Here is a 17,033-nt window from a genome sequence, read left to right on the forward strand (position 1 = left end):
TCAACTTGATTTGTGCTGGTGGCTGGGGGGCATGTGCTAGTGTTTCATTGTTTGTTTTTTTGTTGTTGTTGATAGCATCTTTTTACTATGAATCAAAGTGTGTGTTTTCAGAGATTCCTTGTAGTTACTTTCAGCGTAAACATTTACAAAAGATGACTGCTCTGATTTGTTTGTGCGTGTGTGTCTTTGTATATATGTGTGTGTGTGCGCATGCGAGCGTATGCGTGTGCGCATGCTAGCGTGCGTGCGTGCGTTTGTGTGTGTGTGCACGTGTGTGTGTGCGCGTGCATCAGTGGAGTTGGATCTGTAGTCTGGAGTTTTATCTTTCTTGCTCACATCACACAAGTAGACAGTTTTTGTTTTGTGTTATTGTTGGTTTTTGTTTTGTGTTTGTGGTGGTTTTTGTTTTGCGTTTGTGGTGGACGAGCAGGGCACAGCTCGTATATCTTGGGCTGACCCGTTTTCACTATCTCTCGATGCGTATGTGGTGGACGAGCAGGGCACAGCTTGTATATCTTGGGCTGACCCGTTTTCACTACGGGCAGCCGTGGCCTACTGGTTAGCTCTTCGGACCTGTAACCGGAGGGTTGCCGTTTCGAACCCCGACCAGTAGGCACGGCTGAAGTGCCCTTGAGCAAGGCACCTAACTCACTGCTCCCTCAGTGCCGCTATTGATGCAGGCAGCTCACTGCGCCGGGATTAGTGTGTGCTTCACCTCACTGTGTGTACACTGTGTGCTGAGTGTGTTTCACTAATTCACGGATTGGGATAAATGCAGAGACCAAATTTCCCTCACAGGATCAAAAGAGTGTATATATACTTATACTTATATACTATCTCTCGATGCGTATGTGGTGGACGAGCAGGGCACAGCTCGTATATCTTGGGCTGACCCGTTTTCACTATCTCTCGATGCGTTTGTGGTGGACGAGCAGGGCACAGCTCGTATATCTTGGGCTGACCCGTTTTCACTATCTCGATCGTTTGTGGTGGGCCAGCAGGGCACAGCTCGTATATCTTGGGCTGACCCGTTTTCACTATCTCTCGTCGTTTGTGGTGGACGAGCAGGGCACAGCTCGTATATCTTGGGCTGACCCGTTTTCACTATCTCTCGATGCGTATGTGGTGGACGAGCAGGGCACAGCTCGTATATCTTGGGCTGACCCGTTTTCACTATCTCTCGATGCGTTTGTGGTGGACGAGCAGGGCACAGCTCGTTTATCTTGGGCTGACCCGTTTTCACTATCTCTCGATGACTCTTAAATGGCATGGCCACATTTCACACCGGCCTGAGAAGCCACTGGGTGTTAGTACACTAGTACTAACACTAGTAAAGCCCTGCGCCCTTATTCAGTCACTTGCACCCTTAAAAGTACACTACCTCAAGCTAATAGTTTAATAGAAGGACGGACAGCAGAAGTTCCAGTTCTGCTCTCCTGCCTTCGTTTGCATCCTTTTGAACACATAGACCACCAAGGATGCACTTAAGGTTTGGGATGGTGTGTGTGTGTGTGTGTGTGTGTGTGTGTGTGTGTGTGTGTGTGTGTGTGAGGGGAGGAGATCACTTTGAAGTGTGAGGGCAGATAAAATGTCAGTGGACACAGCACTGGGCAGGAAGGCCAGAAAGACGACTAGATCAGACTTTGTGGACATCTTGTTTTGAGAAAACCCCTGTGTGGGTGTCAACTACTCCAGCATGCATCAAGATCATTTCCTTAAAAGTGGAATCTGATAATTTCATGAAAGTGACACTGTGTGTGTCTCTGTGTGTGTCTCTGTGTGTGTGTGTGTCTGTCTTGTCTCTGTGTCTGTATGTGTGTGTGTCTGTGTCTGTGTGTAGGTGTGTGCGTGTGCGTGTGTCTGTCTGTCTGGTCTAATGATATGGATCTTGTCTTTCAGAGGTACGCATGGCTACATGGCTCCTGAGGTTCTGCAGAAGGGTACGGCGTACGACAGCAGTGCTGACTGGTTCTCTCTGGGCTGCATGCTCTTCAAACTGCTACGAGGGTAAGAGGACTCTCTCTCTCTCTATGAGGGTGTATTTGGAGATCTAGCTGGATGTTGGCACTAATGTTTGTATCATGACTCCTTGGTTTGAAGACAGATCCAATAAATGGGTGTTAAACCTCTCTTTGTCCCCCCCTTTCTCTTTTTCTCTCTCTCTGCCCCCTTGTTTGAAGTGTTTTAAAGGGTAAATGTTATAGACTGGTCAGCCCTCACACACACACACACACACACAGACACACACACAGCAGCAGCAGGGGGTGGGGCTTAAACCACACATGGTAACTGTTGCTAGGTATGGAGGTGGGAAGAGAAGCTGACGTCTCTCGATTGATCTGTGTGTGTGTGTGTGTGTGTGTCTGTCTGTCTGTGTGTGTGTGTGTGTGTGTGTGTGTCTGCTTGCTCTTCTGAGTTTGTTTGAACTCTTCAAAGCAGTCTGATCAGGGGAGTGGGGTTAGCGTCGCCACTCTCCAACAGGAATCGACAACACATATACTAGGGCTGGGCGATATGGACCAAAACTGATATCCCGATATTTTGGGGCTGATTGGCGATATGCAATATATATCGATATTTTAAACAGAAAGAGCTAAGTGTTTCGTATTCACTCAACATGACAATCATGACAACACAACCAGCTTTAATTAGAATGATTTCAGACTGCTCTAACACAGCTGTACAAAAAAGTGTAAACAATAACATAGGCCTACCAATACCAATAGGCATAGTAGGCTACAGCTGCTCTGATAAAGCTGTGCAAATAACAAAAGACCAATAAGTCGACCCTGACTGACAACACAGGCCTACATTGTACTGCACAACGCAATATTTTGGGCACAAAAATATTGCAGTGGCCTACTGCAGAAAAAAACCTGCAGTTTTGTCACAATGCAGTTTTTTTTACCATAAGGGTTTGATAGGCTACATTTGCTTGTCATGTAGGCCCTATGATGGCCTAGACATGTGTGACTTGCTATCGATAACAATTAAATAGTTTTAAACAATTAGGCTACTTAAACAACGTAACTGAGTCACTCACCAAGAGTGTGATGGACGCTACCGTCATTTTGTATGCGTTCGTTACCATTTTTGCATGTTCCGGTTCGTAATAAAAAATGATGCCCCTGACTGCTCGCGAGTCCCCGCGTGCATATCCTCTTAATAAAATCAGCGTGTAGGTTATCTCCCTGAGGACTTTAGATCTGCTATATTGCTAAACGCAAGCACCCATAAGTGTATTTAAATTAGCTAGGCTATGTACCAAAAATGACATTTACTGTGAGTCAAAGAGCTGTAAACAGTGTTGTAACTTAAATCTGTACAAAACCACTTGGAGCTCCAGTGGAATTTGATTTCACAACGAGAATTCTCAGTCTAGCCGTTGATGTGCCGACGGAAATAACCTCTGATCACGGTAAACAAAATATGACTCATTGTCCGTCATGTTTGAATGGTCTGAACACAGAAGAGCGAGTGGCTTTGATAAAATGGCCCATTATTTGACATAATACCGGTATTACGATATTGTCTCAACTACATATCGTTTTCAAAAATATATCGGTCGTAGTCGTAATACCGATATATCGCCCAGCCCTAACACACACACACACTATATTGCCAGCACTATCTAACAGGACTCAATAACACACATACACACACACACACACACACACACACTCATACATGCACACAACCACACACACTCTTTGTATCACTGACATAAAAGTACACAAATGCGTACAGCACACACACATACTCGCACACAAGCTTCTTTACTGGTTTCCTTATGCCTACACTGGGTTCATAAGCAACCCAGTGACTCATAAGCAGGCACCAGAGAGGATGCCTAAATTGGCTTCACAGAGCGGGGTACATTGACGCGCATCTTCATTGACACCTAAACAGGCATGGCATTTAACATCTAAACAGGCATATGGGTGGCCACCTAAACAGGCACCAGTGGACCCCTGAGTAACCTGTCCTCTTGTCCCCTCCTCTCTCCACAGGCACAGTCCGTTCCGGCAGCACAAAACCAAAGACAAACACGAGATCGACCGCATGACGCTAACCATGGTGAGCTTTGTTGTTTTACTTGTTCACACCCATACACACACACACACACACTAAGGCTGTCACTTAATTTACATAGTAAGGTGGTGTTGTTGCTGTAACAGTGTTCCTGAGAACACATGAGGCTCTACTACTTCCTAGATCACAAACTTCGCTCTTGTCCGAACTTGACTTTTGGAAGTAGCCATAACACACATGTGCTGCATCATCTTGCTTACGCATGCTGTCTTGTGCTGAACTGTACCGTCTGTTGCTGAAGTGTGCTGTCTGTTGCTTACATGAGCTGTCTGTTGCTTACATGAGCGGTCTTTTTCTACAGTGTATTTTGCTCAAGTGTAGCCTGACTCCGCCCTCCTACGTACTTCCGCACAATTTTTATCTCCCTTCAGTACATCGCCTGGGTCTGCGGTATATTCGCGGGTTTTCTCTCGGCCAAACTTTACCTGTCCAAACAGCGTGGCTGAGAACGATGACGAAGAGGTGGTGCGAAGATGAAACCGAAACTTATTGTGATAAACAGAAGTAGCAACGCCTGCAAACGTCAAAAAATCCAGTTGGAAAAATTTGCAGTCCACATGCATTGTTTACTGACTGTTGATGCTGTTTTATTGTCAGTTTGTAAAGTTTAGGCGAAGTAGGAAGTAACGTTAGGGATCTCCGATTAATATGATTGGTAAGGCTGGACCATTGATTTCAAAGTTAGTGCCCATCACGATGCAAGTGTTGCAAACGTTTCCCTATCGAGAACTGCCAGACTCTCTGTACAAATGAAATGTACGTACAAGAGTCTGGATATTTCCAGGCTATCTCAAGTGAGCTGTCTTTTTCTGCAGTGTGTCTTGCTGAAGTGTGCTGTCTGTTGCTGAAGTGTGCTGTCTGTTGCTGAAGCGTGCTGTCTGTTGCTGAAGCGTGCTGTCTGTTGCTGCTGAAGTGTGCTGTCTGTTGCTTCCTTATGTTTCTAAGAGAATGTGGGGCTGTATTTCTCACCCTCTCTAATGACCTTATAGGACCTTAACATGAACCTAATCTGTAAGTGTGTGTGTGCATGTGCGTGCGTGTGCGTGTGTGTGCATGTGCGTGTGCATGTACGTACGTATGTGTGTGCATGTGTTTATGTGCGCATGTGTGTGTGCGTGTGCGTGAGCTTGTGGTCTTTTTCTGAGTGTGTAGGATAGCGGAAGAGGTATCCATTAGCATTTGCATGAGGAGTTTGCATTTTACAACCTGGTAATAAACAGTGGCCACCTGCAGCTAACCACACACGCACACACACTATTTCATAAGCATACACACTCACGTATCTTGTGTCATACACTTACAGTACACACACTTTCCTCTTTGCGCTCTCACACACATGTACACACATTTTAACATGCGCACACACACTCACACACATAACTGCGAGGTGACTAAATAGTTAGGGAGTACGTCCATCCCTCAGTGTCCCTGGACAACCCTAGGTGCGCGGGCGTGGTCGCGGCGCATGATGTGTGCGGCGGTGGCGTCGCGGCGGTCGTGCAGGTGGTGGTCGGCGCAGGGTCACTGGTTCATGCTTACTCACAGTCTCTCCTCACTGTGTCCATTTCAGCATGTCCATCCTCTTCTCTTTTCTTCTTCTCCTCTCCAGCTGTGAATCACTTCTTTTTTTGTCCTGTCTTTAAAAAAACAAAACAGATTAATAATCCTGCTGTGCCTTGCTTCCACGGCAACACGCCGACATCCCATAAGGCCTGGCCTAATAGTGTTAAACACAGAACAGCAGCAGCAATCCCCCACTACACACACACATTTTTTGCTCTAGCCCCCCACTTGCATGTGTGTGAGCGGTGCAGGTGACTGTGTCTGTGTCTTTCAGCTACTTGCCTTATATCAAACACACACACACAAAATTACAATGGCGTCTCATGCATCTGTATGGCGTGCTGCTTAGTTTCTACACACATATATAGTGATTGTCTTTGCCTTTCAGTGTGGCTATTTACTGATATGAATCATGAATCTGAGTTGGATGAGAAAGATGCAGCCATTGATGGATTTCATTGTTGTTAACCTCCAGTCTCTGATGTCCATCTTGTATCTAAAGTCACTCATTGGTCGCCTCTCTCTTTCCCTCCCCATCTCCCTCCTCTTCTTCCCCTCTCCTTCCCTCTCTCCCTCCCTCTCTCTCTTTCTCTCACTCCCTCTCTCTCTCCCTCCCTCTCTCCCCCTCTCTCTCTGTGTAGAATGTGGAGCTGCCAGACTCGTTCTCGGCGGAGCTGAAGTCGCTGCTGGACGGGCTGCTGCAGAGGGACGTGGCCAAGAGGCTGGGCTGCCAAGGACAAGGGTACGCCGAGCTCACCTGACTCACATCTCACCTGTCCTACACACACTAGCCTGGGTCCCACCTGCCCACACACCTGTCTGTCTGTTTGTCTTTATGTCTGTCTACCATCTCAGAGACAGACAGGTGTGTGACAGTCATTTTTCTTAGAGCTCTCTCGCTCTGATCAACTCAACTCACTTTCTGTACTTTCAGTCTCTTTACACACACGCACACACACACACACGCACACGCACACACACGCTTAAAAAACAAAATCCCCCTCAGTCAGTCTCTTTACCTTTAACCTCCTGTCTCTATCTTTTGTCACATCTCTGCATCTTCTCACTCACGCACACACACTTTCCTTTTCTGTTCACACACACTTTCCTTTTCTGTTCACACACACTTTCCTTTTCTGTTCACACACACCTTTATGTGTCCCCTTATTCCCTTTCCCCTGCCCACTGAGCTGTCGTCACATGCGGCTTGTAGGTCACCCTGGAATAACATGGCAGACCTACTTACACGTGAACGTGTGTGTGTGTGTGTGTGTGTGTGTGTGTGTGTGTGTGTGTGTGTGTGGAAAGGGGGAGTGGGAGCAGCAGACAACCAGGCTATGACCTCTTGGGAAGCCCCCCACTCAGCACCAGCTCAGCCCTCTGTCCCAGTTCCCTCGTTCAGCCTCAACCAGCATCACCCACCACAAACCACCATCATCATTCTGCTCTCTTGTTCTCTCTCAGCTCTTCTCAGAGTGCTCTAGCTCTCTCTCTCCCTCTCTCTCTCCCTCTCTCTCTTTATCCGTCTTCCTTCATCTCTCCCCTCTCTCTCTTTCTCGCTGTCTTCCTTCACCTCTCTTTGTCTCTCTATCTCTCTCTTTCTATCTCTCTATATCTCCCTCTCTCTCTCTCTGGAATCTATCTCAGTCTGCCTGTCTCTCTCTCTCTCTCTCTCTCTCTCACACACACACACACACACACACACACACACACACACACACACACACACACACACACACACACACACACACACACACACACTCACACAGCCAGCCTTAAGTACAGTTTGGCCAGATGGGTCTGAGAGGCTGGTTGGTGTCTTGAGAGCTCTGGCTCTTTGAGTGCAGGGCTTTAGAAGAGCTCTTATTTTATTGCAGCTCAGTGCTGCTTCAGCAAACACCTCTCCTCAGGCCAGTGAGGTGTGTCTGTGTGTGTGTGTGTCTGTGTCAGTGGTGGAAATCGAACAAATGGTCAGTCACCCAACAGCAAATCATTATTTTGTGTCTGAAATCTACCAGCTACTTTCATATTTTACCAGCATTTGGTTGGGGGCTGGTGCTAATTTCCATACATGGTGTGTGTGTGTGTGTGTGTGTTTAGGTGGTCCTTATCAAGTCCAATTTTTTTTTTCTTAACCTCTTAAACTGTTCCTTTTAACTTCAAAATTAGAAATATGCAAAGATTTTGACACAAAAAAAATATATTTAGAGGTAGCTCAATCATGTGGAAGATTGCCTATGTTAAGCTGTGCTGCATTATTGTGATATGCAAGTAATATTAAAGGTTGCTGCAAATGAACTACATTTTATTGAAATCTGAGCAACACTGACATGACAACAACCTGAAAAAAACCACAAAGTTTTCAACAATCCCTCATTTGCTCAGCAGCCAGTTGACTTTTTGCAGTCTGGATAGATCCGTCAGTGATCTTCCATTCTAATAGATGGCAGAATTGATCCAACTAATTCTGGTATGGTGGAACCAATCAAATAAACTTCACTTCTTGTTTTTGCCATGATTTTGCTCTTGGTACACAACACAACTGCAAGGAATGGTGAAGGTGCCTTTTCCTCATACAGTTTTGTGGCACATATTTGGGGTTCCGTGGATACAATTGTTTGAATGTTTTAATGAAGACCAAAAAATGTGCTCTAAACCCAAACAATAACCAAGGTGATCATCAATAGAAATATGTATTGATTCCACCAGGAAAGGTAAATCTGCTAAACCGGGTCATGGATGGATTAATTTGGATTTAGTTTCTACAATAAGTGAGATATGTATCTAAAATATGTATCTAAAATACATATTTAGGAATATATGGTGCATTAGATGCTTTTATGGGGATTGTTTTGGAATTTTACTAGCCAGTTACAATACCAATTGAAATTATCTGTTTTTATCAAAATCATCAAACAGAAAATCATCTCAAAGTTTAAAGCTATTGAGCTACCAGTAATTATTATGTTACTGCCATAAAAATTGGCATGCTGTATTTCTGCATGACAATTGGAGACTTTAAAAAGAAAAGTGAGAGAAAAGTGATGTGGACTATGTTGAAAACAGATATGAAGAATCAGTACTCCTCTATGGAGCCGTAGGCCTTTACACACACAGTAGCAGGTTTAAATGATGTTGCTCTTGTGTTGTCTACATGTGTACGTGTATTTGTATGGTAAAGTGTGTGTGTGTGAGAGAGAGAGTGGGTTGTGTTTGGGGTGTAGGTTTGTATGGGGACACTGGGCATTAGGTAACTAGTCATGAGGTAAGAGCAGCAGACTCGTGGTGTGTTTGTGTGGTGGTTGTGTGGTGCTGTTTTTAAGGCTAGCTGTAGAAACACTGCACCCTGTTGGTGATATTGTGGAACTGTGTTAAAGTCTCCTATCTCTCTCTCTCTCTCTCTCTCTCTCTCTCTCTCTCTCTCTCTCTCTCTCTCCCTCACACACACAGGGCATCAGAAGTGAAGGAGCACCTGTTTTTCAAAGGCATCGACTGGCAGCAAGTGTATCTGCAGAAGGTAAGCGATCAACTCCTGGAAACACACAAGCACACACTTGCAAATTCTCTTAACAATCTCTCTCTCACAAACGGGCACACACACACATGCACACACACACAAACGCAAAGAAGACACTAACTGAGCATTTGTTAGCCTAGGCATTTGTTAGCAAAGCCTTTATATATCAATAGTAGTATAATAGTATTTCTGATATGTTGCTGATTGGATCATAAACGGCCACAGCAATGAATAAAAGTGAAAGTGATTGATAATGAATGATTGTGTTACATGCTCCAAATGTAAAGCACTTTGAGCTGCATTCTGTGTATGAAAGGTGCTATACAAATAAAGTTTATTATTATTATTATTATTATTATTAACTATTTCTTAGAACATGCTGTGTAATTACATTGACTTGCTTCCTTGCGTAAGGTATTTGCGTGCGCACACACACACACACACACACACAAATCCATGCACTGTCTGTAAACCCCCTTGGCAGAGCCCACAGGTTTGTGTTCCTCCACGAGCTATTTAGCAGCAACACTGTGCCAGTGTGGTGGTATTGCTGATGGGTTCATGTTTGTGCAGACTACAGCAGAGTTTGCTTCCCTAAAAGTAAAAGCCTGATTGTTTTTCCACTTGTGCTATGACTGATAAGAGAGCAGGAATTTGTGGTGTTTGAGTGTTGCTCTGGCTTCATCAGGAGTGTGCCGAGGTTGTTTTCAGGGTGCGTCTTGTAATGAACCCCTTTTCTCTGTGGATGTGTCTGACCTACCCTAATTTCTTCTCTCTCTCTCTCTCTACCTTCCTCTTTCTCTCATTCTCTCTCCAACTTTTCTCTGTAACCCTCATTCACTCTCTCTGACACCTCTCCTGTTCCGATTTCTCTTTCCACCATTTTGTCTTCCTCTATATCTCTCTCTCTCTCTCTCTCTTCTCTCTCTCTCTCTCTCTCTGCAGTACTCCCCACCTTTGATTCCTCCCAGAGGAGAGGTCAATGCAGCGGACGCGTTTGATATTGGCTCCTTCGACGAGGAAGACACCAAGGGCATTAAGGTACAGCCTGAGTGTCAACAAGGTGGCTCTGTGTGTGTGTGTGTTTGTGTGAATAAGGTGGCTGTGTGTGTGTGTGTGTGTGTGTGTGTGTAACATTGATAATAAAGGGGTTTTGTAGAATGTGTGTGATTGTGTGTGTTTTTTTTCGGTTCTGCATCACCTGTTAGCTTCGGTTAAGTGACACTATACCTAGATAGGCATTGAAATATGCCTGTCAGCACACCATTCAAAGGACACAGTTAAAATGTGCCTGTGTGAAAGACAGAGGAAGAGGGGAAAGATGGAGAGGTGAGGAGAGAAGGATGTAGAACATGTAGAGAGAGAAAGAGGAAAATGTCTGTCTGTCTCTCTCCATCCATTTTCCTCTTGCTCTCTACATGTTCTACATCCTTCTCTCCTCACCTCTCCATCTTTCCCCTCTTCCTCTGTCTTTCTCTCTCTACATGTTCTACATCCTTCTCTCCTCACCTCTCCATCTTTCCCCTCTTCCTCTGTCTTTCTCTCTCACCCCCCTCCCTCAACTCCCCTCTCCCTCCCTCTCTCTCTCTCTCTCTCCCTCCATCCTTCCTTCCCTCTCTCCCTCTCTCCATCCCTCCCTGTGGTCCCAGCTGTTGGACAGTGATCAGGAGCTGTATAAGAACTTCCCTCTGGTGATCTCTGAGCGCTGGCAGCAGGAGGTCGCCGAGACTGTCTACGAGGCCGTCAACAGCGACACCGACAAGAACGAGGCGCGCAAACGAGCTAAGAACAAACAGCTGGGCCACGAGGAGGGACACACACACACACACACACTTTTTGGCACAAAGTGGATGGATAGCACCAGCGTATAGCATTCTGAGAGTCCTTAGTGACGGCCAGATTAGTCCCAGGCAAAGACTCATTGTGACTGTGTGTGTGTGTGTGTGTTTGTGTGTGTGTGTGACTGTGTGTGTGTGTGTTTGTGTGTCCGTCCAGACTACGCGCTGGGGAAGGACTGCATCATGCATGGCTACATGTTGAAGCTGGGCAACCCCTTCCTGACGCAGTGGCAGCGGAGATACTTCTACCTGTTCCCCAACCGCGTGGAGTGGAGAGGAGAGGGCGAGTCCAGGGTAAGGACACTGCAGAGTCTGTGTGTGAAGGAGATTGCTGTGAGTGTGTGTTGCTGCGAGAGGAATTATTTGAATGTGAATGTGAGTGTGTGTGTTTGCATGTGTCTGTAGTCCTGTTTGTTTCATGTTTTTGTTTTTTTGCAAACGAATGCTGTTTTGCATGCCTGTCTCTGTCTATCTTCCTGTGTCTGTGTGTGCATCCATTCTGCGTGTGTGTGTGTGTTTATGAATTCGTTACGTGTGTGTCTCTCTGTCGTTCTGTCCCATGTGCACGTTCGGCAGGAGTACTGGCTTACTCTGTTCTCAAAGCGTAAACTGGCGGTAAGTTCAGCCCCAGAGTAGCAAAGCTGCACCCCTCCTCTCCTGCCCCCTTTCTCGCTCTCGCTCTCTCTATCCCTCCATCCATCTATCTAAAGATGGAGGAAGCGTAAGTGAGCGAGTTTGCAGGAGGCCTCCCTGCGCCATAGTATGAGTGATTCAGGCTGTAGCCTTTGACCCCATGACCTTTGACCCAGGTGACCCGGACCCGGCTACATGAGTTGCTTGGCTTCCCTGTAGTGTTCAAGGTGTAGTCCTCTCTACTGCCCCCCAGTGGAACTTGTGTGTCGCAGCTGCATATGAACCCCCCTCAAGCGAATGGCCCTGCCACAGGTGTATTGTGGGAAATGGTGTCCAGGGCAGTAAAACGTTTTCTTTTCATTGCTAGCTTATCAACAGACTAAACCTGGAGACCATGTTGCCTGATAGTGGAGTTCTACAATCAATCAATCAATGTTGCTTTGAATGCTTCATTAGATGTGTGTGTTTGAAGCCCTTTTTTGTCTTATTGCTCTATAGAGCAGAATGGGCAGTAGTGCTTACAGTACGCACACACACACATACACACAACAACACGCACACGTGCTGGTAGGTTTCTCTCCACATTGCAGATGTATGTCCAGTCCAGTACACTCTGCTATGGACTCGTTTACAACACACACACAGACACACACACACACACATACAGGGCTCTGCCCTGTTACTGTGAGCGACATCTCCAGGGCGTGTCCTGGGGGTTCTCCCCCAGGCTGAGGTGACTGTTCTGGCCGCATCTGACTCCTCTCCCCCTCGTCCCCCACAGCAAAACCTGCTGACCATGGAGCAGATTGTCACTGTGGAGGAGACGCAGGTCAAGGACAAGAAGTGCATCCTGCTGCGGATCAAAGGGGGCAAGCAGTTTGTCCTGCAGTGTGAGGTATGGTGGCTCCTCTCCCTTCCTTTCTCTCCCTCCCCCTCTCCCTCCATTTCTCCCTCTCTTTCTCTCTTTTTTTCTTGCTCTCTTTCTGTATCTCCCTCCATCTCTCCCTTTCTTTCTCTCCCTCTCTCTTTTACTCTCGCTTTCTCTCTCTTTCCCTCCTTATCTTGCTCTCTTTTCTCCCCCATATTTCTCTTGCTTTCTCCCTTTCTCTCTCCCTCTTTTTTCTCTGCTCCTCTCTTTCTGTGCTTGTGCTTGAGTGGTTTAATGATTTTGTGTGTGTGTGTGTGTGTGTGTGTACATAGAGTGACCCAGAGTTTGTCCAGTGGAAGAAAGAGCTGACGGAGGCCTTCACCGAAGCCCAGAAGCTTCTGCGTCGTGCCCCCAAAGTCATCGGTAAAGGTCGCAGTGGAGGGGTGGTGGAGCTGTCCTCAAAGCCCCCACTCACACACCGCAACAGCAACGGCCTGTGAGCACACACACACACACACACACACACACACACACACACACACAGATGTGTACTCCTGCACGCACACACTCACGCACCATCTGACTCTTATACACACGCATCCACTCTCATGCAAGAACGCAAGAACACACACACACACACACACACACACACACACACACACACACACACACACACACACACACAGAGCTCTGCTTTACCCTGCTGTGATCTCACTAACAGGCCCAAAAAACCTCATACACACACACACATACAGTCTAACTCCTGCTGGTGCAGAGAGGGAATAAAAATCCACCTGGATAGGGCCACTGGACCCTCTGAGTTTTTTTTCTCTCATTCATGCACACACACCCACACAAACATATATACACACACACACACACACGCGCACACACTTTGAAGTGGAGATGCATTGGATACTGAGTGGAGGAGCCTGGCCAGAGAGCAGTGTTGGGAAGAGCGCCACATCTTCATCGTCCTCTCCACTCCACTGCCCATCGTCCTGCTGTGGTCCACTCGCTTGGTCTGCTGGACACCTCTCCGACTCTCCCACCCCGGCCTCATCTCATTGGGTAGCAGACTGCTGGGGGAGTCCAGCAGCTTCATGTGATTGGCTAGCAGAGTGCTCAGGGGAGGCCATCGGCTTCATCTGATTGGGTAACAGACTGCTGGGTGAAGCCAGCAGCTTCATGTGATTGACTAGCAGAGTGCTGGGGGAGGCCAGCTGCATGAAGGTGCTGGATGAGGCCTTGTCTCTCAACCTGAAGACGCAGCAGTGATTTCAGTTCCCTGTTGGATGACATGGACTCCCAATAGAGAAAGAGATACACACACACACACACACACACACAGAGTCTTGGCATCCTTTGTTGCGGTCTGCACATGTAGAGATAAGAGACTCTCAGGACGCAGGGAGTCAGTCGTCACCTTCTGGGATGAACTCTAAACACTCAAACTCCTCCAAAATCAGCATGAATCCCAACTGGATGACCAGTTCAATTCAACACACACACGCACGCACAGAATCATTCCTGTCCTGTTTTGCGACATCTCGTTCCCACTCCACTGCCTGTGCCATTGATGTAACCACGGCGACCACAGACTGCCTGGGCGGAACCACTTCCTCCACTGCTCACGCCCAACAAAAGCAGACAACGCCCCTGACCTGTGACCCCACCCGACCCACAACCTTTAACCCATGCGCAACCCTTGACCTTTCCCATGTGTGCCAGGACTCTACTGCACTTGATGCCCAAAAGGAGCCCACTCTGTCCCCATGGTTACCCTGTTCCCACCCTTCTTCACTTCCTACAGGATGCAGGAGAGGGACAAACTTAACGCATGATGGAGCAGGGATGTGGATGTGTGCACTTGTTTAACAGCAATGGACGAGAGAGGGAGAGAGAGAGAAAGAAAGCAAGAGAGAGGTTCAAAGAAATGAGAGAAAGATGATGGAGTATTAACGAAAGAGTCAGAGGGTTTTTGACCGGACACCCTGGGATCAACCAAATTATAACGGGATGTTTTTTAAATGAGCTTGTGTGTGTGTGTGTGTGTTTGTGTGCATGTTTGTCTGTATGTGTGTGTGTGTGTGTGTGTGTGTGTACTCACATAGTTTGCAGATGGGGCAAGAAAGTGATGTGAATATTAAGCAGATGGACTGTGCAACAGGACTCTCTGAATGTATTTTTGCTCAATTTTTTTCTTTTTGTTTTGTTGCCATTGTGTTTTGTTTGAAGGAGACGCGTCAAGCTGCTTGATTCCTCAATATGAGACGCCCACGCCCACCCCTCCCCTCCCCTCACAGAAGTGCATAAAGTGCCAACAAATATTTTACTTGAGAGCACCAACGGACACATCCTCTCACCCCTGAGAGAAACACACACACACACACTCTCTCTCTTTCCTCTCAGAGCGAACTCTCCACACATCCCAGAGGACTAGGAGCACTCCTCCCCGTTTTTAAACATCGGAGTGGGTTTTTCCCTTTTTAGTTTTTTAATTTGTTCCCTAGTGGACACGTCTGAAGATTTGGGGACCACTAGAAAAGAACCATACAGCACCCCAGACTCTCCGCTGTGCCTGTATGTGTATATATACGGTATATAGAAATGTGTGTGTGTGTGTATGTATGTATGTATATATATATATATATATATATATATATATATATATATATATATATATATATATATATATATATATATAAAACTGATACCGATCCTTTGTCTTTGCATCTACAGTATACTCCTGAGAAATGTTTGCATATTTAGGGATTTGATCTGTCTGCCTGTCTGTGTTTCTGTGCCCGAGACCTGTGTGCATACCACAGCTACAGGAGGGTCGGGGAAATGGGGTGGGGGGGGTGTGTAACACATTATTCAATCAGTTTTGTCAGGCGTACCTCAGGATCAGAGTATGTGTGTGTTTGATCCTCCCACGCTAATTGTGGGTGTGTGTATGTGTGTGTGTGTCGTGCAGGCCATAGAGAAGCTGTTGTGTTTGCTATTAAGTGCTGTTTGTTGTGCTGTCTGTTGCGTCTGTTACCATGGCAACCCCCCAGAGGAGGCTGGCTGGGGGCTGGCCCTGTTAGTGTCAATCAAATCATCAGAGACCACGCCCAGCAACCCACAGACAGACTGTTAAAGGACAGGTGTGTGTGTGTGTGTCCGTCCCAGTAATGCTCACATCATGAGGATTGTGTCGCAGGAGGAGGGTTCGGGACAACTTTAGACTATTTGTTGTAAGGCTTGATTTGAGTATAGTTTAAATTTTTTATATATTGTTTTAATGAATGTGATGCTGAATGCAGATTTCTATAGATGACATATTTTTTTGAGTATCTTGCGTGCTTTCAGGTGTCTGTTTTTGCTGAATGAAAGAACAAGCACAGTTTGAGGAAGGCCATGAGTTTTCTTGCTTATTTTTTTATTTTCCATTTATGTTTCAGGTTTTGCCATGCAGTAAGACAAAAAAAATGTTTTAACTTTTTTTTTGGCTCCAAGTCCATGCATTTTCCATGCAAAAAAAGACACAGACTTGTTCTGCATGTGATTCTTTCTTTCTCTTGTGCAGCAACACAGTTTAAGGAGCAGGGAGCAATCAGTAGCCTTTAGATGTACGGAGACCTGCCATCTTTGAGGAAGACATTATGGGAACCCACAAGGGAATGGGTCTTTTGTTTCCCCCCAAAACCGACATGGCTTGTTTGAACTTTTAACTGCACTTTTTGGAAAAGAAAAAAATGAAAGAAAGAAAAATCCACTCCAGACTTTTCTAGCTGATGCTGATACAAAATCAATGTGCCAAAAGACAGCAGGGGCAGGTGGATGATGATAATGATGGTAGTGGTGGTTACTATGATGACGATGACGACTATGATCCCAAAACCTGTTTGAAATGTCAGTCGCTTTCCCTCGTGCACGTCACGTGTCATGTCACGGCCCTTCTGCCAACGGCCACCTCTCGGCTTCTCCGCTGGTACGAGCGGACTCGACTCGGAGAAGCAGACGAGTTTTTGGACAAGGGTACAAAACTAAAAAACAAACAGATGCGACCAAATTTGGGGTGACATGGAGCGCGCTGAGCAGTTTTGGGGTGACATGGAGCGCGCTGAGCAGATAGGTGGTGGGGTTCTCAGCCCAGAGCCAGACCCCAAATAGCCAACGCCTCTCCCAGCACCAAGGAACCTGTGGTCTGGTACCACGACTTTACGACATGACCAAGAAGCAGCTCTCATCCCTCCCATCCCGGCGTTTTTCAAAGATGGCTGCACCTCTGTTGGTCGATCCCAAATAATCCACAGTGCTTCAGGGGTATTTCTCGCTCGCTCTCGCTCTTTGATTTCAGAGGTAGCTGCTCATCCTGTCTGCCGTGTTCTGCTTCATTCGCTTGTGTGTCTGTTTCTTTAGTGGCTGTTGGTTTTATGTGTGCTGGTGAATACAGACTTCAGACTGGCCGGCAAGGGGTGGCCAAACAGTAGAGGAAAAGGCAAATAGGAAAAAATGAATAACAAATTTAAAT

At 46.4% G+C, this 17,033-nt stretch overlaps 1 protein-coding gene across 2 annotated transcripts in view; it reads left to right on the top strand.

Moving 5' to 3' along the window:
* grk3 (G protein-coupled receptor kinase 3) overlaps positions 1-15,165 on the top strand; it is a 71,377-nt gene extending 56,212 nt beyond the window's left edge. Inside the window, exons 13-22 of one of the 2 annotated variants that reach the window (XM_048259442.1) lie at positions 1,900-2,007; positions 4,011-4,077; positions 6,297-6,397; positions 9,106-9,172; positions 10,118-10,213; positions 10,822-10,984; positions 11,168-11,304; positions 12,425-12,538; positions 12,844-13,055; positions 13,845-15,165. In XM_048259442.1, the coding sequence (XP_048115399.1) occupies positions 1,900-2,007; positions 4,011-4,077; positions 6,297-6,397; positions 9,106-9,172; positions 10,118-10,213; positions 10,822-10,984; positions 11,168-11,304; positions 12,425-12,538; positions 12,844-13,011 (1,021 nt within the window). In that variant the 3' untranslated portion in view covers positions 13,012-13,055; positions 13,845-15,165. Of the gene's footprint in view, positions 1-1,899; positions 2,008-4,010; positions 4,078-6,296; positions 6,398-9,105; positions 9,173-10,117; positions 10,214-10,821; positions 10,985-11,167; positions 11,305-12,424; positions 12,539-12,843; positions 13,056-13,136; positions 13,324-13,844 lie in introns of those variants that run through there. The other variant, XM_048259441.1, reaches the window with a different exon arrangement.
* Positions 15,166-17,033: the final 1,868 nt, after the last annotated feature.

The sequence above is a fragment of the Alosa alosa genome, chromosome 12 (genome assembly GCF_017589495.1).
Source record: "Alosa alosa isolate M-15738 ecotype Scorff River chromosome 12, AALO_Geno_1.1, whole genome shotgun sequence".
Classification (NCBI taxonomy): domain Eukaryota; kingdom Metazoa; phylum Chordata; class Actinopteri; order Clupeiformes; family Clupeidae; genus Alosa; species Alosa alosa.